This window comes from Pimephales promelas, chromosome 25 (genome assembly GCF_988280905.1).
Source record: "Pimephales promelas chromosome 25, fPimPro1.hap1.1, whole genome shotgun sequence".
Lineage (NCBI taxonomy): Eukaryota > Metazoa > Chordata > Actinopteri > Cypriniformes > Leuciscidae > Pimephales > Pimephales promelas.
This window is the reverse complement of record NC_142793.1, coordinates 3,792,186-3,820,141: the sequence shown is the minus strand read 5'-3', so window position 1 is coordinate 3,820,141 and position 27,956 is coordinate 3,792,186. Positions and strand designations below refer to the sequence as shown.

At 39.0% G+C, this 27,956-nt stretch overlaps 1 protein-coding gene across 1 annotated transcript in view; it reads right to left on the bottom strand.

Moving 5' to 3' along the window:
* The window catches only part of cpne8 (copine 8), a 93,190-nt gene that overhangs the window by 47,337 nt on the left and 17,897 nt on the right, over positions 1-27,956 (bottom strand). The window contains exons 3-5 of the mRNA XM_039656639.2: positions 20,961-21,007; positions 20,772-20,875; positions 7,730-7,769 (exon numbers count right to left, since the gene is read on the bottom strand). Of these exons, the coding sequence (XP_039512573.1) occupies positions 7,730-7,769; positions 20,772-20,875; positions 20,961-21,007 (191 nt within the window). The remainder of the gene's footprint in view (positions 1-7,729; positions 7,770-20,771; positions 20,876-20,960; positions 21,008-27,956) is intronic.

Sequence of the window (27,956 nt, the reverse complement as noted above, 5' to 3'; positions counted from 1 at the left end):
TACTCTCAGGTTGAGGGTGTCTTTGCAAATTATCATGAAGGTTTCCATGTCCTGAATGTTTTCAAAAATGAATGTGAAAGGCTCCATGGCATAGCACTTCATGGCATAGCACTCCATCGACTCCATCAGCACACTCCACGCTTTCATTTGGTCATCATGATCCATCAACATGTATGATGGTTCTTGCACCTGGCCAGTGAAAAGCCCAAGACTGTTCCTCACGATGTAGTCTGCCTGGTACATATGTTTCAATGTGAGGGGCAGCTCCTCCACTTCTACCGGTTCCTCCTATGATAAAGTAAAATACCATAAATTTATAATACTTTCCACTATAATGTGCAGTATTTTTTAGCCTGTGTGCACTAAATGTATCCTGTCCCAAAAGTTCTTATATACCTTAAAATGTAACACCACTTGACCCATTGTCTCACTTTATACACACTGTACATGCTTGAAATGACAATAAACCCACTTGACTTGAACTGTTTGTTACAATCTTCTATTTTTGAATATATCACGTGACGTAACATGTTATAATGTATCAGTTTTACATAAGGCGTGGCAATTTTTTTCCCTAAAAAAAACTAGGAAAATCACAAGTGCGCAATAATTGTATAAAATCTGAACATTTAGGGAAAAAAAAACATTTAGTGGGGAACAAGAGACAACAAGTGTAACACTAAATCTGGTAAAACTTTACACATTGCACTTTGTATTGTACATTCAGGAAAAACAAGATAACAAAAATCAAAAGGATCAATTATTATATAGCCTAGTCTACTATAAAATTGAGACATGTTTAAAATGTATAGCAGAGCTGTTTAATGAGGCAGTAACATATGATAGATGGGACAGAACAAGAAAGGCTATTAATAATCTTTCATTGCGCAAAACTATTATGATATGAAAGGCTCAGTACAGTGCGGCACAAAGCTCTTATGCGCCCCCCGAGTGGAGAATGATGCGCTTGAGGCGCGCAGCTCTTCGAGTCTGCATTGAAAAGTTCAAAGCACAAACGAAATATATTGATGCGTCGTGTATAATATACAGTATCTATCTATGCAATCGTTTATTGAGCCTTTTCTTTTAACAGTTTTAAATTTCAGTTACTGTGCGCGTAAAGAACAATAGTGCTCTGACTCAAGTGTTGTGCTCTAACCGACACTCAGTAGAAAGTAACATGAAGATTTACAGCAATAAAGACCAGCAAGATAAAGTTGTTTTATGCGAAACCATAGACCTTTATCTACAGATGAAGTATGATAATAGTAACATTGAATCATTTTAGAGAGTTTTATCGTGTTGACTGTCGTAACTGAACCTTGGAAACCCTGAAGGAAGATTTGGCGAATGCAAAACGTATGTAACGTTACGTATACTGAAGAGGGGGAGAAAAAAAATCTAAAAAATCTTTTTTTTTTTTTTTTAAATATGAATCGATTTGACCAACCAAATCGATTTGTTTTAAAAAAAAATTCCAGCCCTAGTTTTACATTTCATTTTAATTTAAATTTTTGAGACCTACCTGTATAGAATGCATACGTGAAAATGGTTGTCTGGTTAGTTTGGCCATACCTTGACTATTTGGGGTCGAGAAATCCTATAAATAGGTGGTAGGGTGCCTGCCATCAGCTGTTCTGCCTCCTCTGTCCAGAAGGCAAAGCGCTGCCCGAAGTTCTGCCCATGCCTATTCAAAAGTATGGCACTTTTAATGTAGCATAATTGTAAAGCAGACCAATGTTTTACTGCTTGAAATGTGTCGTACCTTGCGATCGGGAATTTTTCCAATATCTGGAGACACCACCACTTCCGAATAGATGGTATGTCAGTCTGTAATACACATGCAATATTGGAGTCTTGCATTGCTTGTTTTTTAACATTCTTTGATACATATACATTCCATGAATTACAACTTACATCCAAAAAGTGAAACATGGCACCAGTACAGATGCAGAGGGCATACTGTTAAAGAGAAAAATAATGATTACGGAGATTTAGGACAAACAGGAAAAATTGAGTAGAAATTGTACAAGTTTACCATAAGCATGAATATCCCACAGCTCTGTCCATCTGACTGAACTGGAAATGGCTGAAAAGTAATATACAGTTACTCAGATGTGATGTTGACAAGCATATAGTCTCCGCTGAGCAAAATGAAATGGCAAATTTCCATAGTAAGTAAAGTTACATCAAAATCTTTGCCTGTCTTCTCCACCCACGGTCCATTAGCCACTGCTCCTGCAAGTTGTCTGGAAAAAAAAAATGCAAAACTGAATCACAATCCTAAAGAGAACAAGCCAGAGAACAAGGCTTTCACTCAATCCTAAAGCCAGAGAACAAGGCTTTTACTCAATCCTAAAGCCAGAGAACAAGGCTTTTACTCAATCCTAAAGCCAGAGAACAAGGCTTTTGCTCAATCCTAAAGCCAGAGAACAAGGCTTTTACTCAATCCTAAAGCCAGAGAACAAGGCTTTTACTCAATCCTAAAGCCAGAGAACAAGGCTTTTGCTCAATCCTAAAGCCAGAGAACAAGGCTTTTACTCAATCCTAAAGCCAGAGAACAAGGCTTTTGCTCAATCCTAAAGCCAGAGAACAAGGCTTTTACTCAATCCTAAAGCCAGAGAACAAGGCTTTTACTCAATCCTAAAGCCAGAGAACAAGGCTTTTGCTCAATCCTAAAGCCAGAGAACCAGGCTTTGCCAGAACAGCATATCAGTCCATTTCACTCAGTTTGATCTGTATTTGTTAAGGCTGTTACAGTGTCATACACCCTTTTTAACACCTAACTTTAATTCCCTTAGTAGCATGTAACTACATGCACTTTATGTTCTGTGTTAGCCTTAATCGGTCACAGGTCAAACCTTGCTAATGTCCTCTGCTTATGCATTTCAAACCTAAATATGGTTCGGTAGTTCTCATCCCCAAACCCATTTGGACATAATGAGTCCAGAAAAATAGCCTCCTTCTTAGCAACTAATAACACCTGTGAAGAACATACCCTTATTAAATGTCAGCTATAGGGGTACCAACTGGTTTAAAAATAGAGGAAAAACTAAAAAAAAACAATGTAACTGTACACAAAGCATGTAGTGGCTTGCTGTTTGTGACCCCCTAGACCATGCTGGCAAAATGATGATATCTTTAGATTTCACATTGTCCTATGAAACAAAAAATATATATATGTTCAGATCTCCTTGGACATATCTGTACTTAAAGAGGTGTATCTGCTGGACTTGTCAACACATTATGCAACTTACCGGCAAACTAGGTTCCCTTACTTTCCATTTAGGGACTTCAAATAGGTCAGCAATGTGGACATCCATTCCCTGAATAAAATTGTATGTCTGCATTTCATATACATACATGTCACAAAAGTGAGTACCCTGCTCACATTTTAGCAAATATTCTGTTATATCTTTTCAAGGGACAGCACTATAGAAATGAAACTTTGATGCATCTTAAAGGGGTAATGAACTGAGAAATACAATTTTCCTTGAGCTTTTGACATCTAAGAGGTCATCATATTATAAGAATATTCTGTAAGAAATATCATCACTCCAGAGAGGGAGGGGGAGAGGACTTTTCACGAGTGATGATATTACTGAGTCGAAGTGCTTCCAAGCACTTGTTGTGGTATTCCGCCATACATTATAGTTATCCACTTTACACGCTTTAAAAAGTTTTATTTTGTGTCACTATTCTTGGTTGAGTTACTTTACTTGTGTAACTGTATTTAATTAGGGAAAATGTGGAGGTGTTTGGTCACTTCTCTGCTTGGCCCATATTGAATGAACTGGGCTAGTTAAGTGCTATCAAAATGTCTCACGTGCCAGAGCGATTGAGCGCACGCACTGAGATGAGAGAGGTATGCATCAAACTTTTCTTAGTTAAGGTAATAAATAAATTTAATATGAAAAATTGGTGGAGTATCCCTTTAAGATGCATCATTGTTTCATTTCTATAGTGTTGTCCCACGAAAAGACATATTATGGAAAAATGTGAGCGGTGTACTCATTTTTGCACAAATTTATATGCAAGTCATCAAGATAAATACAAATACATACATGTCTCCTGCCTGCCTCCTCAATCAGCCTGAAGCACACATTCCCAATCTAAAGCGCAGAATGTTTTGGACAATTACAATAAAGGCATTAGAACCATGCAAACTCTTTACTGCAATATCCACTTACATTACTCTCCACCTGTTCATCTAGTCCCAGGCTCCAAAAGTCTTCCCTTTGAAGACAAACTGGGCCATCCAGAACAACAATTTCTTTTGCTGGGCGTGTTCTGTCCAGCACATAGGTCAGCTAGAAATAAATAAAAAAAATCCCTGTTAGAAATAACCAATCATGCATTTTATATTTAAAGCACACCAACAAGCTGTGCATGTGAACTATCCAGCTTAGTTTGGCACTCACAATTTGTTCTTGCTGAGGACACAACCTCTTGTACCACAGTGGACCTTTATTGGCATACTGGTGGTCCACCATTCCAATGTCTTCTGTATTATTTTGGCTGCCCTCAGATTCATGGCTATGATCTACACAACAGGAAAGTAAATAGTAATTATCATTGTCAAGTGTCATGTTTATATTTGCTATATCACCAAGTTTTAGATTACCACAATACCTTGTGACCGAAAGTAGGGCCTTAGCTGGGCAACATTAACTTTCTGTATCTTCCCTAACATAGCCACACTTGCCACACCCTTCTCTGTCAGGGATGTGAGGGTGAATGGCCCTTGGTGGAGATCCTGTAAGCAATTTCCTTTCTTCACCTTCTTTTTGGGCTCCCCAATTAGGACCTCGTCCCCTGCCTTAACTGAGCACTGGCGAACCCCTTTCCTTTTCTTTGCCTCAAAAGCCTTTTTTTGTTTCCCCTGTGCCTTTTCAATGTTTTTCCGTACCTTAAAGATAAGAATATATTACTATGCGGTTGTTCTTATTCAAATTGAACATGCCATGCACACAACTCTGAACAAACCGTTTCATTGAGGGCCTTGACTCCAGCTAGTTTTAGCTCCAGCTCCTCCTCGGGGTCCGCCAATTCAAAGACAGCGTCTGTCTCACAGACATTTAATGCCTGTGGTAGACGGGGGTGCCTGTTGTACATTAAAAAGTACGGGCTGTACTTGGTGGATCTCTAATTTGAAACAAAAGGTTTGCATCAAATCACAAATTAAAACTTAAAACATGTATGAAATATACATTATCTAGTCATGAATAATAACCTGTTTTGCAGTGTTTATTCCATAAACTATGGCCTGCAAGTGGATGTCCCAATCATCATGGTGCTGATTAACATATTTTCTGAGAGTCCTCTTAATGTTTTGATTAGTTCTCTCATCCTTCAAAATAGAAAGGAATTACTACATGCACTTTAGTGTACATTGGCTAAAGTTGACTTTACTGTTTTGCGGGATGCCATGATGGCACACTTACTTGGCCATTTGACTGGGGATGGTATGCACTTGTGATGGCATGCTTGATGTTCAATGCCGCAAATATGTGTGTATTAAGCTGTACATAATTCAGACACACATGGTTATTTTCAATATTTATTGGTCTCAGAAATGACCAATGACCACTTAAAAGAGCATGAATTGTGATGATGCCATATGTCCTGTGTGAAGGGAGAGGGTAATAAGGACACATACCTCATTAACAAATGCACGGCCCCTGTCAGTGATGATTTTCCGGACCATACCAAATGTGTAGAGCTTTGACACAAGTGCCTCAGCCACCTCAGTGCTGGAACCACACTTCAAAGGCTCAGCGATAACCCACTTGGTGAACAGGTCTGTCACCGTGAGGACATATTGATTGTCTTTCATAGTTTTTTTCAGTGGACCAATGAGGTCCATACCGACCACCTCCCACGGCTCTTTCACCTGTGGAAATAATGTAAAATTACCACATCACCTAACTTTTTGCTTTAAGTTGTACACCAAGGTAAGCGCTACCTTAATGGGATGAAGGGCAGGAGACACAGTCTTTATGGGGTCGTTCTTTTGGCATCTGTGACAGCTTTTGACCTGATGGATACATTTGTTATTTAGACCAAATAATTATCTGAAGTCAAACAAAGCCACTAAATCAATTCATTGTCTGAGAGCCATAGTGTTAAATTCCATGAAAGTTCCAAAAAAGTACCCAATCTGCCACATCTGCCTTTATGTTATCCCAGTAGTACCCTACAACAACCCTGTCCATAGTCGCCCGCACGCCCCCATGGTTCCCTGTGCCAGGGTTGTTGTGGCACTCCTCCAGGACAGCCCGCCTCTGCTCATCAGACAGCACAACCAGCCTCATGAATTGTGCACTGGGGCCAGTGTAGAATAATTTACTTTCTGTGATAGACAAACAATGTTTGTTACGTTATGATTTTGCTGCTGAGAGAGAGAGAGAGAGAGTGTGTGTGTGTGTGCGAGAGAGAGAGTTTGTTTGTGTATGTTCGTGTTTGTCTGATAGTGAGTGTGTGTGTGTGAGTTTGTGTGTGTGTGTGTGTGTGTGTGTGTGAGGGTGTCTGTTTGTTTGTGTGTGAGAGTGTGTGTCACAAATCATAAATTGTTTCTTCAACTTATTAAAACATCTTACTTTACTGCAACTATCTCTTTCTGCTTTATCATAGTCATTTATAAAATACATTATATCATAACTTGCATCACATACATCATATATTGTGCCTGGTCACTTTACATCTTATACCAGAATATTATTACTGTTAAGCCTACTAGAAATATTAAAATTAGCCGAACCATGTGTCCTGCATCATCTACATAACTTAAATGACCTTTGCAGCAACAACAACAAAAAAAAAACTCGCTTGAAAATCAGTTCAGTTTTCAGGGAGGTATGATTAATTCAATGCGCTGACAGCTCATTGCACCTGCCATACAGATTACAGCGGGTGACCGGTCTAAGATGGCAGCCCCACGGCTCGACCGCGCCCATAGACGACCGCGCCAACAGGCAGTGGCGGTCGATAGGCCGTGTATCTATATGATGTTGTCTATGCACTCACGTACCTCTTATAACGAAATTTGCAGCCATTCGTGAAACCTTCTTCTTCAACGCCGCCTCCACCAAACCTTCAACCAAATATTGTCTAACGGCAGCGTAAAGGGCAAACTTCTCATTTCGCTCATTTCTTCCGTTGGACTCCATTTTCTCTGTCTCGCGGTACAAACATGCGCATGCGTGGAACAGATCGTGCAGTGTCGTGAATCAAAAGTAGCGTCGCAAAACAGAATTATTATTTGCGCATGCGCATTTTCTACTGCGTCTACTGCGCATGCGTAGAACCGATCGTGCAGGTGGAACGGATCGTGTACCGACAACCTCAACTACAGTGGCACTAATTGAATTTGTCATTAAGAAGTTATAATGTCTTCATGACAGCCAATGTCGAAACCAACCACCTGACAGTTCAATGTAATGTTAACCCATAAAGCTAGGTGCTTTCTGAAGTTTGATCATTAATCTGCTATGTCATGTTTATGACAGGTTGTGTTGTCTTAGTAATGTCAAGTTGTCATGACAAAAACATCTCAAACAATGTCATATTTGCATTAAAAATGTCATATCTGAGCGAAACATGCATACAACTTCCTTCATTTTCATAACATGTGTCATGTCATTATTATGAAGGTGTCATGTTAGTCTTATACACACCCCTTCTAGTAAAGTGTTACCACACAGTTTTACATTTACAAGCAAATACTTACATGTTTGGACAGGTTTTCACTCTTTGAGTCAAGGTCATACCTAGAAAATAAGGAAAACTCGGTGAAAAACACTGAATGAAACACTAGTAGAGATTGAATGTGTCATTTCTGTGGCACCCAAAAGATGGAACAAGTCCTAAAGTCCAGAAATGAGTTCGCATGAGTTACCTTTCACCTTCACGAATTTCAAAATATTTCCATATTTAGCATATCTTTCTACTTTCATTACACGACATTGGCAGAACAGGTAAACTCCTCTACTCACTAGTCTGCTTTATACTTTTCCATACTCATGGAAACTATTCTAGCTCACATTTTCCAACTCGTAGTTTATAAAATTATTGAACGAGTTGTCGGAAGCTTAATGATGGTGATGTTGAAGTCATGCGACCCTGGTGTAGTTTGAGGACACACGACAGGAACGAGCACGATTGACAATGGAATGAGAGGAAACTTAAGTTGAGTTGATTTATTCATTCACGATGAGTTGATATCGCGTTTTATTTTTGCTCTCGCTAAGATTTTCTCGCCCCTCGCTCTCGATTTTTAGACGATACCGAAGCATTGTTAGGTTGGGTATAATCTGCGACCTCTGACCCAGTTTGTTTGCTGGCTTCCATGTCTAAAATATGCTGTTTTCCACCAACCTGTGGTGGCGAAATACTCTTGGGTAAATTGGCAACTTGCGGTATCGCACAGACCAAAACTAAAACAGAGACGCCGTACGCACATTTCAAAGTAGAATAACTGGCTAAGAGTGTTTTTCAGAGACACGAGAATGCGAAATCAGAATGTTTCCTAAACATTTGAAAACATATTATGGGATTTTTATGCTTTACTACATGCAGCACCTTTAACTTCTGGCAGTTGTATGTATGATCAAAACGTCTAGTTTTCCAGGATAAAAAAAAAAAACTAAACACTGTTTTCAAAGTTGATATTGTGCCTTTATAAATGATCATTTACTTGCAGGTGTCATTATATTATTAACATTTTTCCAAGTTCAAATGAAGTGAATGTGAACGGTTGTATCTGAGGAAGTAAGTGCATTGCATTATGCTTTCATGAACTTGCAGATTATAAAGTTATGGGCGCATTTGGCCAAAATCTCATGTTATTAAATATGAAGTGCTACACAAGACGGCATTAGCTGTGACTCCAAGACAAAAGCTACTTCTCCGCTCCACAAACACATAAAACATTAGCCTTTATACAGTTGCTTGAGTAAAGAAAACACTGTACTTATTAAAAGAACGGTAACACTTTAGAATACGGTTCCTTCGTTAATGAATAACTACACAAGAAACAATGAGTAACACAATATTAACAATCTAGTAACTATTATTAATAACAAGAAACTCTGATTAACGAACTAGTAAGTAATAGCGCACAGACGAATGTGGTAGTTCACTATTAACTAATCAATAACTACTATTTTTTTAATACTTCCCAGAGAACTACTGAAAAAGTTTATTAATAATCTAGTAACTACTATTAACTAAAAGAAACTCTTATTAACGAATTAGTAAGTAATAGCGCACAGATGAAAGTGTTACTAGATACTTCTGTGGGAATTACTAATTATTTGGATTCGTATTATAAAGTGAAGATCATTGGAACTAACTAGTAATTACTCAAGTGTTACTAAAGACATTTTCTAAAAGTTACTAAAGTTCACTAAAAATCTCAAACATTTGCACAAATCATGACTAGATCATGTAGTAACACTTGAGTCATTACTAGTTAGTTCCAATGATCTTCACTTTATAATACGAATCCAAATAATTAGTAATTCCCACATAAGTATCTAGTAACACTTTCGTCTGTGCGCTATTACTTACTAATTCGTTAATCAGTTTCTTGTTAGTTAATAATAGTTACTAGATTGTTAATATTGTGTTACTCATTGGTTCTAGTTATTCATTAACGAAGGAACCGTATTCTAAAGTGTTACCGAAAGAACCAGTCGTTTATTTACCAGTCCCTCCAGGATTTCACGATTTTTTTGTTGTGATTTTTGCGATCAAAATGACTGATTTTGTGGTGGTAATTTCCAAAAATTTGTGAAAAAATGTGCGATTTATATTTAACATTTACCATAATAGTATTCAGTCCTTCCAGAAAGACGCTGAGTTTTTTTTTGTGATTGTTGCGGGCAAAAATTGATTGATTACGCGGCCCGTTTTCTTTAAAAATGCGATGGAATATGTGGGATATTTATGCAATTTTATGCGATGAAATTGCTGGAATTTGCAAAAGTTGAGGGAACTTGCAAAAATTGCGGTTTGATGAAAAAGAGAAAAAAAGTGATTCCCCCAACATCCTGTTAATACAAGAGTCATTTCTTATTACTTCCTTTGATAAACAAGCATACTACATCATAGAAAGTGCTGGGAATATTTAATTTCTGATCTTGTTTTATTTCAGACTGTAAGAGTGTAATTAAGGTGTGGCCCCTTTAAGAGCTGCGCGCTCCCTGTTGAACTCTCTGCAGTGTTATATGTGCGCTTATATGTGCGCTTTGATGCTACTACTTTTATCTTATGTTGTTTATTAAGTAACGATGTGACGGTAGAACATGTGACAGACAGTTATACGAGTTCGATTTGTGAGATGTCAATCGCCTCCGTGAGTCTGTCTGGCGTCGCGTAATTGCGTCACTTCATAACGTTCCCACGGAAACAGGGGGAAATGGCTGCTCTTGTGTGAAGCAAACGCAACATTTTTAACTTTCTGCTAAGATACATGTGACTTTTTTTGCAACGAAAATGCGAGGATTATGAAATTATGCAAACCCCGCATATTTTGCACGGAAATCGGCAATTTATGCGGCGAAAGTTCGGCGTATTTGAAAAAATGTGGCCCCCGCATAAATATGCGAACTTTGGCTGATTTTGCATTGAATTCAGCGATCGCATAATCGCGTTTTTCTGGAGGGACTGATTTACGCTTGCATTGCAAACAAGCAGAGACGTTGCAACTCCAAACTGCCCTTCTTTCACGACAGAGACGGGACGGAGATGAGGTTTGATTGACAGATTGAGGATCCAATGGAGTTGCGAGATTTAGTCACAAGCTCTTTTAATGTTTCATTTGTTAAAAACTTGCAAAACCATCAGACTGATGTAGAGGGTGAGCAATAGTAATGATTTATGGGGAAAAAATGCCTGTCTGCAATAAACCAAAGCCAATTATAAAATCCTATTGGATTTTTTGTTGAGGGAATCAGGCTGCTGCTAACTTGTGAGTTCCCGCAGAACTTTATTGCAAAAATAACTTGATTATTTTTTCGGATGAAAACTGGTCCGTAGAAATGTCATCACCTAAAATATAGATAATATGAGTGATTCCAACACACTCTCATGGCAATTCAATGCTTTGTCGAATTGGTATTCCTTCCAAAAACTGCACACTTTCCCTTTCAGTCATGTGTTTTACTGGTTGTTTTCTGTACGACGCTGCCTCTGTATTCTCGTGACATTCTGAATGAACACGAGCCCGTTGTTCACCGGCAGCTTAAATGAAGCCTCGGCGGGGGGCAAGCCTACATGTTTGAGGAGAGATCTGTCATGTTGGGATACATGTTATTTTCCTCCCAGCGTGAATCTACACTCTTGGCTGTCTCTCTCTTTGTATGTATGTCTTATTCGTCGTCCCGCTGTGCTAAATGAGCAACGTCAGCACATGTGTGGATATTTCAGGCCACGCAGGAGAGACCACTGAGATCGAGACACGCTTTTACCTGACCAAAACATTCATGTTGAAATCTCCTGTCATGTCGGTATACACTACATGTTTTACTTTAGCTGTGCTGTGATGTTGTGTGTGTGCTTCAAGAATACCACACACACATACTCAACACAGTCTACAGGAGTTTAGTTTTTGGCTTGTGCTGGCTATTGCTATGGAAATTACACTGAATACAATGGACAGCTTGCGCAAAATTGGAGCGCGCTGGTTAATTCGCATGGCACGAAGGCACAATAAACTGGATTTCAGTCAGATTGGGGGGTGGGGGTGGGGCAAATATAGATAAACCAACCCGATCACACTAAATGCGTCTCAATAGAGCATCACAGTCCCGCCCACAGCCGGTGCCGGAAGTAAAAATTCAATACAATTTCTCCATTGACAGTTGGGATATAAGCCATTAAAACGTAACCATACATGGTAGACTTAAAACCAGCTACGGCTGCAACAAGCGATAGTATATGCTCATATAAACGCCACAAGTTCATGGGGCGCTATCCTTGTTTTAAGATAAATGCCTTTTATTCGCGATGTATTGGATAAGTACTTCATTACCCACAATCCTGAACAATTCCACAATCCCACTGTGATGCATCTGATTGGTGGAAGTCGTGTAACGTGTCTGAAACCCCGCGAAGGCGCTTGAAGACTGAAGATCGCGTGATGACGTAGGGCTAAGTTCATTGGTCGCACCTCTGAGACGCCCCCGCGCCATTGGATGTGCAGTTGCCACAGCTTAGCCAATGAGCGAGCCTGATGTTCAATGTTTTAGCATGTGCATAACCTTCAGTAAATCGAGGAAAAGCCGGAGTTTCTCTGCACATTCACTATATAAAATTCACCGGAGGAAAAAGTTCACGTGGCCGTCGTCAGATTTGGAAGTCGCTCAAAAGGCTCTTTCACGGTGGCTTTCAGACGTCTTCAGTGAGGCGCAAGGGTTTATGGGACGAGTAGTTCCTTTGCTCGGAAATGAAAATATGTATACAGGCTTGTACCCTTGACTTTTTGGGGATTTTCTCTTCGTTTTTTCACTCGAAATGATTGTATGCTTATGAGTTCAGCCGTAGCTGGTTATCCTCAGACATGCTCTAATACTCTTTAGATATGGATTTTATAAAATGTCAATGGGAGAAATGAATGGGAGATTTACTTCCGGCACCAGCGCTCTCTCGGGCTGTGGGCGGGACTGTGACGCTCTATTGAACGCAGTGTGTTTATCATGCAATTTATACGCGTAAGTGAGTTTTTATGTGCATAGGATTCGCATGGGTTGGTTAGGGTAGGTTTAGTAGGGTGCGTGTGTATTATACGTTTGGGTCGAATTAGTGGAGTGGGGTGCGTTTGTATTAAAGCTGGGTAATAAATATCGATTTCTCAATATTAATCGATTCTCATTTTTACAAACCGATATCGATTCTTAAATCTCAAGAATCGATTAGTCATCCTGTTTCATTTGAATAAATGGGACATTTTCTCGCGGCTGCGCGCATCCAAAAAAAAAAAAAATCGCAATAATCTTTGTCCTTTATTACTATTGATATGAAACAAAGTCTCAATTTTCAAATTACGTCCATTTTCTTTAGAAATTCAAAACATAAACAACGTTTTGGTGCTGTGGTGTGAGATCGCTCTGGCGCAGCTCTAGAGAAGCAGCAGCGCTGATCTCTCTTCCGGCTTAATAATACCAGTTACAGCGCCAAATAAACATGAATGAGCATCTGAAAGTGTGTTAAAAGATAGAGTACAACTTATCGAAATCCATATCATGTCACATTGATTCGCTCAATCAGCGTTTCAACCGTGGAAAGACGTCAGTTAAATAGCTTGTAATCAATGCCATGTATCGTCATAGGCCTATACATCATTCATTTACCTCAGAAAACCCACATAAACTCGTTAGTCAGCTAGAAAAAATAACTCTAGAGAGGAGCATTTTGCTAAATATATACACCATATTACATATGCATTATAATGTTCTTCAATATTTAATGCATATTTGAATAAATCTGGCAAGTTTTGTATGACAGCCACCATTTAAATGTTTATATTTCATATAATCTTCTTATTATAAAAATAAATAAAAGTGTAATTTAAGTGTTTGTATGGCTACAAACAGTTCATTATTACCTTCATATTAGGCTAATGAAGCCTTGTAGGCTACAACTAGACTCCCGTAGTTTACAGCATTTGATTTCCTTGAGAAAATTTGCCATTTATTGTAACTGATATCCAAAATAATCGATTGAATCGAATCGAAATCGAATCGAATTGTGAAAAATTGTGTCAATACCCAGCCCTAGTGTGTATTACACACAAATGAACTGCATATCAAATGCATGCAAAAAATTTTGTTTATAAATTGCACGATAATACCAGCCTGGTCTCATTGTTAATACGTAGCTATTTTACGTTTTTGCAAAGATAGAAAACGTACTTTTTAGTACGTTTGGATAGATGCTGAAACGTATAATATAGACGTATCTGCAACATTTAAACGTAACATTATTACGTTTTTACAGCTACAAAACGTAAACTATTTACGTATATTCTATATCATAAAGATATCTGGATAATTTCCCTTTTTACTATTTTATAGATAAATGTAAAATCCCGTAACCCTAATCCCAAACCTAAACATACCCATTTTATACTTAATATAAAAAAGGATAAAACGTAACAGACAGGTGTTGGGAAAGGGCAGTTTTATTAACAATATAGCATTAAAATATATTTTGAGCCACCTACTCCTACCCCTAAACCTACCATAACAATTCCTTAAAACTACGTAAAAAACTACAATTATGAAGAAAAACATAACTAACAGACAAGTATAATCACAATAATTTATTTATTGCGAAAATGTCAAAACCGATACCAAAAGCCGTTCACATGATGAAGCGTTGCAGTCGCAGTCTTCTCTCTGGCAGTATTGTAATAGTTTTGTATGAAGTACAGAGCAGAAATTAAATTACTAATGAAAATGTTAATCCGGCTTCGGTTGGTTCGCGCTTCTCCATTTCAAAATTCAAATGAACTAAACTAACCAACCGTCTACAGTCCTTCATGTCGCAAACTGTGACGAAGCAGGGAAGAGCCAATGAACGTTTGATATCGCTGCCGTAAAAGATGACGTATGGGCGCAATATTTGAATTTGAATTCATCACCAGCGCGGGGTTTGACTTGTAACGTTACGGTCGCTGCTGAGAATGGAGATCACGATTCACGACTGGATAAGAGGCTGAAATCGCTGAATTAGGAGTTGTTTCTTGCAAACAACTATGGATTCTAAAGATTTGGATTACATCAAACTATTAAAATTGATGTCTTTTGTGAATTTTTGTTGTGTTTTATAGGAGAAAACGCTTTATGTGTCTCAAGGTAAATAAACTATTACAAAATGGTTAAACGAGTAACGTTAAAGAATGTATTTTTTTAAGGTTTTATGGTGTATTGTTTAACACCATGCAGGCGAAACGAGCAAAATGTTAATATTTATGAGTATTATATCAATAATGCGACTGAAAACTTCATTAATACGACAGTGGGATGCAATAGAGTCAAAACATAATGCTACGATATTAATATGCATAAATTGTGATACGTACAATGTGTACGTCGGTGGATTTGTTCATACGTAAATAAATTACGTTTTTGTGCTATCAATACGTAAATATTTTACGTTTTAGTACTGTAAATACGTCAGTATTATACGTTTCTGCGCATATAAAACGTAATTATATATACGTATGATAGAACGACACTTTACGTACACATACATACGTATTCTCATGAGATCACGTTGATAATACCCAATGCGTGCTATAGAGATGCATTTACGTGAAAACAGGCTGGATGAACGTGTCAATTATTATTTATTTCACATTTTTATTATTAAAATATATGTTTGTACATAGCCACGCCATCCACGTATATGCACCAGGCACATTTTTGGACATGACGCTCAACCCATTCCTGGTAAAAGAAGTCACAGCTGATATATAGGCTATACAGGGCTTAAAGTGGCCTGGACTTCATGATGTCCCTACATTAATGTTAGAATAGGGGCATTTTCCATCTTTTTCATCAATTAGGTAAAAATAGTATGTTTCATGATTTAGAAACAGTATATTTCACATATTGCCGCAACAATCCAGTATCGCAGAAACCTCCTTTCTTAAAAGACTTCTTGGATCTGACGATTTCTGATATAAATATACATGGTTACTAAACACACTCTCTCGCTCTCTCTTGCCACGAGCAAGACAAACTCACTGTTCAGAGAGTCAAATCTAGTCCAGTCTAATAATTGGCAATCTTGACTGTGCCGATGAACACCGCATCATGTAAAAAGACATTTTTCTTTCTAGCGCTGACAGGAAAACATACATGAGAAACACAGAAGAGACTCTCGGACATTGCAGTAGACGACTGAATATTGAACGGACCATTCATGTGGATTTGGATAAAACAGTTATTCGCTTTGATGCCGTGCCTGGTGGACATCATTTAGTCCTTTACATTGGCGTAGACTAGAGGACAGGCATGCAGGGCCTAATACATTATTATTATTATTATTAGGCTACTTTTATTATTAAATTAATATTACATTTCATTTGCCCCACAATAAGTGTATATGGCATCACTGCTGCAAGAATAATAAAAGGTAAATTAGATTACAACACTTCTCTTCTAATTGTTTCACTATGGGCCACAAGAGAAATATAATAATAATACATTAGATGAATCTCTCATCGTCTCTAAGAGTATATGCACCGTTACTGCAGTGTTAGTTTTTACTTTTACTTTCTGAAGAATTGCCTGGGGTTTGAGATTTCTTTGCCAGCATAACTCTTGCACATTGCTAGTGTGATATCCACTGGCTCGCCTTCATGGTTTAAAATGGAAATATTTTCAGTATTGTGACATGGCATTTCCCTTTCAAGGGAACTTGCACTGCGTCAAAGTATTGACACGTTGGAAACGCCTCTGTGTGAGTGTGTCAGAAGCATGTGTGTGAAACCAGTCCAATGGCGAAACTGGACGTCACAGGCATCTGGAAAGCCTCAGCTAGCGCTCTGTGTTGAACAATGTCTTATTTAGTTTTGTCTGTCCCGATATTGGAACAGAATCACTACACAAGTTATTATAGCCCTGCCCTCGCTTCATCATGGGTGGGGATACACACGATTTGTGTGTTGTTAATTGAGCCAAGCACTTCTATCCACGGTTCAACAGGGTTCTGTTCTTCCAGGTTCTTCTTCCTGGCATTGAAGCATTTCCTTCCAGACCTAAGGAGCCATCATCCATTTACATTTATTCATTTTAGCTGACGCTTTTATCCAAAGCGACTCACAATTGCTATACATGTCAGAGGTCGCACGCCTCTGGAGCAACTAGGGTGTAATTAAGTGTCTTGCTCAGGGACACATTGGGGTCTCACAGTGGATTCGAACCCGGGTCTCTCACACCAAGGGCATGTGTCTTATCCACTGCGCCATCACCACTCATCCAGACAGACAACAAATCGGTGGTGTCTTATATAAATCATCAGAGGGTCCTGTGGTCGTGTCCACTGTTCAAACGGGCACATCAGATCCTCCTGTGGATCATTCAACATTTGCGGGCAGCAGGCGTCCTGTCGAGGTTGAGGCCAGGGGAATGGAGACTTCACCCCGAGGTGATATGGAGGGTGTTCAGTGAGGCAGAAGTGGACTTGTTTGCGTCTCAGGATACAACACACTGTTCATTCTAGTTCTCCCTCATGGACAAAAGCTATGTCTGATTGCTCTGCTCCCGGGAGTTCTGGAGAGAGTCCGCCGGGATGGGATCAGCCCACTACTAGTAGCGCCACTCTGGTCAGTATGATTCTCGGACCTTGTGCCTCTCCTCAAAGGCTCACCCCTAGAGATTCTGATCAGGAGGGACCTTATGTCTGCAGATTTTCTATAAAAAAAGGCCTGTCGGAATTATGCACCGTTTCAAAATGTTGGTATTAAATCCATTTTCTGAGAATTTATCAGTCAACTTGTTGATTAAAACCACTGATTAAAAAGAAATACAATTTATAAAAACAAAATTCTTTTAAAAAACATAATAAGTCAGAATTACTGTGCAGAATTCCAAATGTTTTCCGATATATGGTGACTCTACTGATGGACCGCTCCTTGATCCATCAGTGCTTGAGTCACCATATATCAGAAAATAAAACATCAATAAAACATATCCTGTTAAGCAGAGCATTCATTTGGTTATTAATTTAGATCTAGTGCTAAAATGTTTTGTTTTTGAAATCAAGAGGCTTGTTGCTGCTGCTGTCAGTTGTAGGCAATGTGGCGCGCAGTCTTCACTCGGACGCGCACTTTAATCGCCTTTACGTCGGAGACTCTATTCATTCCGGTAAAATCACAAAATAAACGTGTCCTATGCTTGATATTGACTGTAACCACAGATGGACATATTCTGTTTTGATGAGAGAGAAAAAAAACTGTACTTAGGGCGGATTAGAACCCGCAACCTCTGGCACTCTGGGCAAAAGATCTACCACTAGACCATTGAAACAGTCAAATAAATACTGGCGAACCGATGTATTTATTTATGGGTTGAGTAGAAAGGCTGCACAGTTTTGACAAGTTTGTACCCAGCACTTCCGAATGTGTCTCTGTGCCCAGCAAATTTCAAACTGACGCCCGTGCTTAGGTGAATTTAGGGGGCGGCCGGGGGAGGGGGGCGGCTGTAGGAGGGTTCCAACGTCTATGTTCTCTGTTATTTCATAGATGGTCCGGTATATGAAATAACCAGCATAATGTCCCCAGGATATTGTGTGTATTGCTACTTTTGTATATTGTCTGTTGTTTTGTATTAATCAGAGTATAAATGGACACAAACAAACAGACCCATTCTAACCATAATCATTCTCCAGTCAAAGGGTCACAAAACCTCCCAACAGAGGAATTGTCCCGCTTGGAAATTGCACCTTTCCCATTGGTTAAGCCGAAACTCGAGAGGTGTGGCCTTAACAGAGTCAAACCAACAGGGAAAGTCATCTTTTCTTCTTTCAGCGCAGAAGAAATCGATTGCAACTTCACTACCACCGGACCGAACCATCAATGCTCGCTCCAAGGCTAAGGCAATGCAAGTATCGTACAGTTAACTGACTAGAGTTTCTGAAGGTCTTTTTTCCCCGCAGGGTTATCCACTACCACACTAAAGGTGTACGTGGCAGCCACATGTCACGGGCGACGTAGCCGGAAGTACAGAATCAAAATCGTCCGACAACGTTGTTTTACCTTTTAATTCCTTTTTTTGTAAACGGCGTTTGAGTTAGTTTGCACGTTCAACTTGTAAACACTGACTCTTTACTTCCGGCTACGTCGCCCGTGACCTCTTGAACGTAATTACGTATTACGTGACGTTACAAACACGCCTCACAGAATAGAGCAAGGCTAGCATTTGTCCTTAGAAAAGTTACATTTTTGGAATAAGTTTTGAAATAACCGATCGTTTCGCATGATAAGACCCTTATTCATCGTCTGATGTCGTTTAAAGACATTTGAAGCTGCATCTGAAACTGTTATTAACTGTCGTTTGGACCTTGGACCGTCTGGTTCCCATTGAAGTCCATTATATGGAGAAAAATCCTGGAATGTTTTCATCAAAAACCTTAATTTCTTTTTCGACTGAAGAAAGAAAGACATGGACATCTTGGATGACATGGGGGTGAGTAAATTATCCGCAAAAGTTTTTTTAAAAGTGAACTAATTCTTTAATGCAAATGTGTGGAGTGTCCCTTGAAGCAAGTGGATAGTCGATGTGTATATGAGCTCTCTGTTCAGCCTTCACCTTTGGCTGTCAGAGCTATATAACTGTGTGTGTGTGTGTGTGTGTGTGTGTGTGTGTGTGTGTGTGTGTGTGTGTGTGTGTGTGTGTGTGTGTGTGTGTGTGTGTGTAGTTGGTCAGTCATGTAATCACCCCCCTGTCCTAATATTAGCATATTCAGGAAGTGACATTTTAATGGATGTGTCACATCCGTCAGTGTTTCAGTGTGTGCACACCTGACAGTTTTACACCTGGTCCCTCTTCTGAGATCTGGGGCTCTATATATGTGTATATGAAGAGTTCAGATGCAAAAGCCTCTAAATGCCATTTGAAATTTTCTTCTTTAATGATGATTTTTATCAAACTTGTATATTTAAGTTCAGTAATTTCACTTAAATAACAATTAATAGGTAATTACCATTGCCATTAAGTGAAATCACTGAACTTAAATATACAAGCTTGATAAAAATGATCATTCTAGAAGAAAATTTCAAATGGCACTTAGAGGCTTTTGCATCTGAACTCTTCACATATACACACAAACGCCACTGCTGTTCTATTCAGCCTGTAAATCATGTATTATGTGCATCATGTGTCTCTGGGTGATTTGTAAAGGTAATGTACAGTGCAATGGCTGTTTTAATTCTGTGTGGATGCTCTAATGGAGGAGTGTTTTGACCACGTGCATGTGTGTATGAGGGAGGTGAATAATGCATAAATGTAATTTCTGGGATACTGCTGTATAAAATGTGCTTCACTGAGCGGAAGCAAGCCAAAACCCTGCAGGCTGTGTGTGTGTGTGTGTGTGTGTGTGTGTGTGTGTGTGTGTGATCATACAAAACTGCATTAAAAGGTCTCCTATGTTAGCGTTTTTTAAATGTCTTTGGATGTCTAATTGTTTACAGTGAACATGGAGCACATTAAATATGCAAATCTGTGTGCTCATGTTTTCAATTTTTGACACACGAGTCAATTACGTGTTACTCGGTGTTTTAAAAATGGTCTTTTACACCCCTTCTATCATGAACAGATTTGCAATATCTGAATTAAAATACATTTTTTGCTGTCATGTGCCCATAAAACAGGACATTACATTAAAGACTCCTGTAGTCCCTCATGACTGTGTCAGTGTACCAGATTTACAGTTTTTTTGTAATGAGAAATGTTTAATCAGTTTGTTTAATCTTCGTTATTTTCACAACAAATTTATATTCACATATCAAGACGTAAGGAACAAAATTATTACATTTGAGTTGGAGGTTACACCATTTAACATATATTTTCAAGAGAATATTTAAATATCTACTTACAAATATAGCCCAGTGATAACAAAACTAATCTAATTTTAATGGATTTGCAACATTGTTCTCAAAGTAGAAATGTATTCTCTTTATCGTTTTGGGCAATGAACATTAATCATGTCAAGATGCATAATTTACCCAAACACAAACACATTTGCATGCTGATTATACTCACAGATCGAAGCGTAAGTTTTGCCTCTCTTCGAAGAAGTAATCTATGATGAACTTGTGCACAAAGTCTGGATTCAGCGTGTTATCGATGACTTCTGTCCTGCCAAACTAAACGAGAACAGCAAACAGCATCACGTTACCAGCCATGAATATAAAACGTCATGCAAGTTAAAAAATACAGGTCTGAATATACCTCTCTCCACTCCCTGTTCGCCACCGTCTGAGTGTACAGCACGCAAACTACACAGAAACAAAGTTAAAAGAAAAGATTTATGAAAATTGCCATGATGCATTAAATTGAAAATAGCAGCAATGGTTTGTTAATTCAGCAAATGAAGAAATCAAATATGCACAAAAGCCGACAGAAGATGTGTGGAGCTCCTGAGACATTATTGGCTCATTTGTCTTGCATGCAATAGAGCGGTGTCATTAACACACACACACACACACACACAGACGTTTCGATGTTTTATGGGAACTTTCAATTGACATGATGATTTTTATACTGTACAAACTGTATATTATATCACATAACCCTTAAACTCACCAACAGAAAGCTTCAAAAAACGTAATTTCACATGATTTATAAGCTGTTTCCTGCCCTTTTTATTTAGTCCCATAGGAAATACCAGATACACACACACACACACACACACATCCGTCTCTCAGGAGAGATGTGAGTACAGGTGGTCATAAAGTTACACTCTATAAACTCTACAAGGCTCTAGGGTCCAAACCCAATATAAAGGTTGAGATTATGCACGCTCGGCAGATGATGATGGTCTTTTTTTTAATTAGGCATATTTTTAGACACAGTCTGACGGCAGGTATTGGCTCGTGTTTAGAGGACGGCTCCCGGGCAGACAAACAGATGCTCAGAAACAGAATTATTTCAGCCGCCTGCCGTTGCTTGCGATATGAGTTGGCGAGACTCGTGCGTGTGTGTGTGTGTGCGTGTGTGAAAGACTGCCTCAGCTGTCTAAATGCATTCAGGAGCTCTTCTAACTTTCATTCTGTCAGCTGGGTGTTTACACACATAGGCGACCTGGACTGTTTCCAAAAATACACACACTGCACTGAAATTTACATACAGGACTATCCACAAGTTTCCGAGGGGCGCTCCTGTAAAAAATAAAGTGGGTGAAACTTCCGGTGACGCGGCGGAAGTAGCATTCCAATGGTATTTTGTGTGTTAGTTAGCGAAGAGGCTAGCTGTTTTTCGGAGAATTATTTTACTATTTAAAGACGCAAATCTTTATGAGAGATGTCGTTACGGAGCTCAGGGACAACATGTGCTGTTCGCGGTTGTATGTATAACCGGACTAAACTAATTCAGTGGCTTAAACGTGATTGTTTTGAACATAAGCTGAAAACGAAATCAGAGATATCCTACCAGAGCCCGTCTCTGATCCTGCCAACGACTGTAGTTTCCATCATCTCCCAAAAGACGACGAATCTTCCTGTGTACATTTGTTTAAATTCCTAATATTCTATAAACTCTATCCGCATGTGATTGGCTGTTCGCTACTGATGTTACACCTAAACTCAGGATCAAAGCCTGTGTTGACAGAATACCAAATGTGCCAGTTAATGTATTCAAGCAGCACATTCATTTATAATTTTGAATAAACTCCAAAGCACAATGACTAAGTGTGTATTTTTTTTATTTTAATTGTTTGTCAGCTCGCACAACTGTCTGTCACCATGCCTTGATGAGTATTGATTATTAATAATGTTATTATAATACTCCCAGTCAACTACTGCGGAGGGTAAAGGTACTGTTATTTCACCCTTTTGAATTTCGTTGAGGTTGTGTTCCCACATCGTTAGCTTTAACTTGAATGACTGTCAACTGTTGAATGAACGAGTGTCAAGCATGTCAAATCGCCCTTTGTTTACTTCCAACCGGAAGTCGCGCCCACTTTTGACGCAAGGCCTCATGGGGCGTAGGAAACTTGTGGATAGATCAGAGCACTGTCATAGATCTATTCTTTGTTGTCATAGAAACCTCCTTCGCATTAGAAGTTGGGAACATCCAGCCTCTGGGTCATTTTTGGCCATTCAAGTATGGGTGTACGATATTGGGGAAAACTGACACTGCGATGTTTCGTGTTTCTGCAATATACATTGTGACTTGAATATTTAGAAAGAATAAATCATTCGAGAAAGATTGGGGTGATTTTGTAGGAGTGCGCATCTGCATAGAAAATAATAAACACGCCGTGATAAATACAATAGAACAAACTGAGAGAGAATAAACAGGGATTTATGTTTTTCAGATTCAGGTACATAAATTGAATAATCAAATGTAAAACATCACTGCATAGTCTTCACTGTATAAATGAAATATAATGAATCTTTGTTAAAGCTACGAAAGTGCTTTTCTTCATGTGTGTTGTTGTTTGATTAACACTAATGAATCAGACAGGAGTATTATGGTGCGTTCACACCGGAAGCGAATAGCGTGTCAGGCGCGAATGATTTCAATGTTAGGTCAATGCAAAGACGGGTTACTCGCGTAAAAATTCCTGCGGCGCGAACGAACGTAGAGCGCGGTGTGGTAGACGCGAATACGCCTCATTTGCACATCAAGTTCGCGAATGGCGGGAATTGAGCGTCTGGTGTGTCAAGCGCGTTACGTGTGAATGATTTAGTTAGTGCTATTTGTGCATTCACACATCTGCTGCCTGAGTTGAATAATCTGAACTTTGGCGTCAATTCGCGCCACGTGAACCAATCAGGAGCCTAGCTGCTTGCTCATGTGGTGAAGGATCTGGGCGCTTCAATAAATTATTTTGTGATATGACTAAATGCCTGGTGTGGTTCTAATGCACAACAAAGCAAATATTTTATCACTAAACTTTATTTCAATATACGAGACATGTTGTATTGAATGTTATTTATTCCATGACAACAGGTCATCAAACTGGACGCGGGACAGGCGGAAGTATCGTTGACAGCGGCCGTCATCCAGCGCAGCTCCTGGAGCGAGTAAATGGTGAAACTCGCCAAACGGTTCGCCTCCGAATGGTCCGGTGGACACAAATATATGGCGACGATGATCCCCACGCCGCTGTTCTAGCTCTCCAGAGCAAATACAGAGCGGTCGATGAAAGCTCGATCAACATAAAAAAGATGTCCGCCAAAGGGTTTCGATTCTGACACGGGTAAATTTCGCTTCAAACTTTTGTTTTTATGCGCGAAATAAGAAATAATGGTCAAGCGTCAAACTAGACGCGGTAGACGCGAATTTGACGCACTATTCGCATCCGGTGTGAACGAACAGTTATGCTGCTGTCACTTTAAGACCGTATACACAAAACCATATAATGATACGCATAATACAATGAGAATTTCCTTTCTCAAATGTTCATGTTCACATTCACGTAAGCGACTGAGTTTAGGACCGAGACGGGCATTATGACATCATTTTGTGAGAATGTGTCCATGTGAAATACATTTGTAAGTGAGCTTGTGAGTAAACCTTCACTCTATGATGGTTAATCTTTGCACTTAATCAGAGAATCACGTGCACTTCAAGCCATGGTGCCCATCTGTACGGATCAACTAGGATCCAGCAATGTGACTATCATGGATCGCGATATCGATTCTAAAATAATGTATCGTGCAGCACTACAGTCAAGCATTTCACAGAATATGCAAGTACTAATATCTTGATTTGACAAGTGGGATAATCTGTATGTGTATCTGTTAGATAGTGTAGTTGTGATGGTTCAGCCCAGGTAGGGAAGCCATATAATGTGTTTTGGTTTTGTTTTTTCAGTTATATTGCTACTTGCTTCACTATGTAAAAATCTTGCCTAGGGCACCAATAGAGCCTCGGCCGGTGCTGAAACTAATCTGCAGCTCTAGTATATATCTCATTAACAGAAACACCATCTCCTTTCAGGCTAGACATCATCATTAGACAGAGTTTATATCAAATCCTGATTAAACATGGGGAATTTCATATACATAAATACTTAAATAATCACATCTATTAAAGCGATAGTTCACTTTGAAATACATTTTTGGTATGTTATAGCTTACCTCAAGGGCATCCGAGGTGTAGGTGTCTTTGTTTCCGCAGCATTTTCAATTTTGATATTTTTAGGTCAAACCGTTCTTGTCTGAAGATCGAAGAACCAAAGAACGGTTTGACCTAAAAATATCAAAATTGAAAATGCTGCGGAAACAAAGACACCTACACCTTGGATGCCCTTGAGGTAAGCTAAAACATACCAAAAATTAATTTCAAAGTGAACTATCCCTTTAAACGAACAGTTTCCGCTCAGGTTTTGGGCCGAAATCTCGGATCATCCTAATTTACCTGAAGTGGTTTGCTCTGATGATCGGTGAGAGGACGTGCGCAAGTGCAAAATGTTGCAGTTTATGCTTAAACCCAGGTTTGGGTGCTTCTACATCCGTGTTGTTCACCTGTCTGAGTTTAGGGATAAGTTACGGGAAGGGTAAGGTTTAGGGGTTGGGATTTTTGGACAGGAATGTTGAACGAACTGTGTTGACCCATGAACGTGTTTAACTCGTGCCGCAATGATAGAGAAGCGTGTCCATTGGCTGCATCCTGCTTTTTTGTGGCCAAATCATATTCGATATTGTCGATATTGTGCAACCAATCGTAAAATACTCGGCTGCGTTTTTATTATATAGCCGACTAAACTCAGGTCGCTTTTGTAGACTATTGAGTGAATCAAATATAGAAATCCCTTTCATTTTTCTAAAAATGACCAACTAACCAACTTGAACACCAAAATTATTATGAGTTTTTCAAGCAACATGGATGAATGATTATTCTTTTGTTGGGGGTAAGAACAGGGCCTTCATCATCACCATCATCATGATGAGCAGAAGAACTGTAGAGAGCCGTCTTATATGTGCTGAGTCTGAGCTGTGCTGACGTGATGGGGCCAGTCACGCAGCGCCACAACTCCTCCAACACACACCGGCCAAAAGACACTGGAATCCGGGACTCCAGACGGCTAAATATAGCCTCATCGCTCACTGCCAGTGTGTGTGTGTGTTTGTGTGTGTGGCCATCCACGGCGCTTGATGTCATATTGCAGGCAGTATAATTTGTGTGTTTAGGGGAAGGACCATTTCTTGTTGCATTGATGTCTTAATTCAAGCTTACTTGTGTCATAAGCTTTTCAGAATAATAAGTCCCATTTGCGTTAGGATCTCAAATAAGGTCTCTTTATCCCAGGTATTTCTTCTGCACAGCAGTGGCCACGTTTGCATGTACATAATATTTCAATTAATATCCATACAGTATTTAAGCCTTTATTCTAAAAATGAGGGTAACATGTTTCATATGTTCCTATAGCACAACAGGCAGAACATGACGCTAGCAAAACCAAGATCAAGGGTTTGTTTCCCAAGCAAGACTCTCACAAATGTAGTTTAGGTGTTTTTGGATAACAGCTCACCCTATTCACTTGTAATCTTAACACCATATACGATCACCCAAAAATAAATTCACTAAATGACAGAAATGTTTCTGTTAACAAAATCACTCAAATGTAAGTGGCCATTAGCATTAGCATTAGCATTGTATTTAGCTATCTCTATCACGTGGAGACTAGAAAACGAATGAAGGTGTAAATACAACAAGCTAAAAAATATCCAGATACTATAAGGCATATAAACTACCATGTCAACACACTTTTTTGCACTGGAGGTGCTCGTTGTTTTACACATTAGAAAAACGACTGGGAGAAGCAACAATGCACTACTGGAGACCGCAACAACAATACAGTTGAATGTACTGAATGCTTTTGTGAGGGGGATGAAAGATGGAAATTCTGATTTGAAAAATGATCATCTACTCACCCTCAAGTTGTTCCAAACCTGTAAGAATTTCTTTCTTATCAACACAAAATATGATATTTTGAAGAATATGGGTACATACAGTTGGCCCACATTAGTCACATTGACTAATACCATGGGGTCCACCAACTATTTGGTCACTGACATACTTCAAAACATCTTCTTTTGTGTTCAGCAGAACAAATAAATTCTTTCAGGTTTGGAACAACATGAGGGTGAGAAAATGAAATGATGACAGTATTGTCATTTTTTGGGTGAACTATCTCTTTAAGAAATACAAATACATTTTTACATAACCTCTAAGGAGAGTTAGTGCAGACCATGGCCAAAACCAACAAGTTTCTGTTGTGCATGCATGTTTTGGCCATCTGTGTTGGTCGGTTTGACCAGCGGGGACTCACATTTTCCCATGGTCATTATGCCACGACCCATTTTTTTTTAATCATTTTACCTGCATGCACATTTTCCAAGCTAACACACAAAGTTACATAATTTATTGGAACTTTTTGTAATTTCATGACTTACTAATTGACAACTACAACGTTTTTCTCAGGCACTCCTTACTCCATAAGTCTGACAGAAAGAGTCAATAGCTTTCATGCATGTCTTTCAAAATAAAAGTCTCGCTTCAGAAAAAAACAACAAAAAAAAAACATGTTGTTGTTTCTTTGACCCCACCAGAGAAACACTGCGCTAAACACTAAGAGTTTGCATTAAGAGTGAAATATAGTTTGAGCTTTCTGTTCCAATCTAAAAAATTTGGTAACACTTTACTTGAAGGGGTGTGCATAAGACTGACACGACACCTTCATACACACTAAAAGCTTGTTCTGTTTTATCCAAAACAGATGAATGTTTTGGAAATTAAATGTCTGGTGAGTGGAGCTAAAAGTTTAATGCTTGTGTTTGAAAAAAGCACCTAAACTACTCTACTGTAAACCTTACCAATAGCGTTAACAAAGCAAACATGACGTTTAAGCTTACTTCTATAAGCATCTGAGCTATATATCTGTCATGAGAGGCTGCACAATAGAAGTGCATGAAGATGAAGATATATCACTAAAGTCTTTAATTCAGAACTCACAGTACAAGAAACACAGGAACCACAAACAACCACAAAGCGTTTACGAGACAAAACAAAGAACTGAACAGAACAGGGAGTGTAAATACACAGGAGATAGCGGGGTAATTAATGAGACAACATTTGAATGGGTTTAATAATCAAACAACCTGGGAAAACTGGCACTGAACTAAAACACAATGAAATACAACCCTGATACTATCAAAAGTAAATGGGGGAAGTAAATGTAATACATTATGTAAAAATATACCATGTTTTATAGCG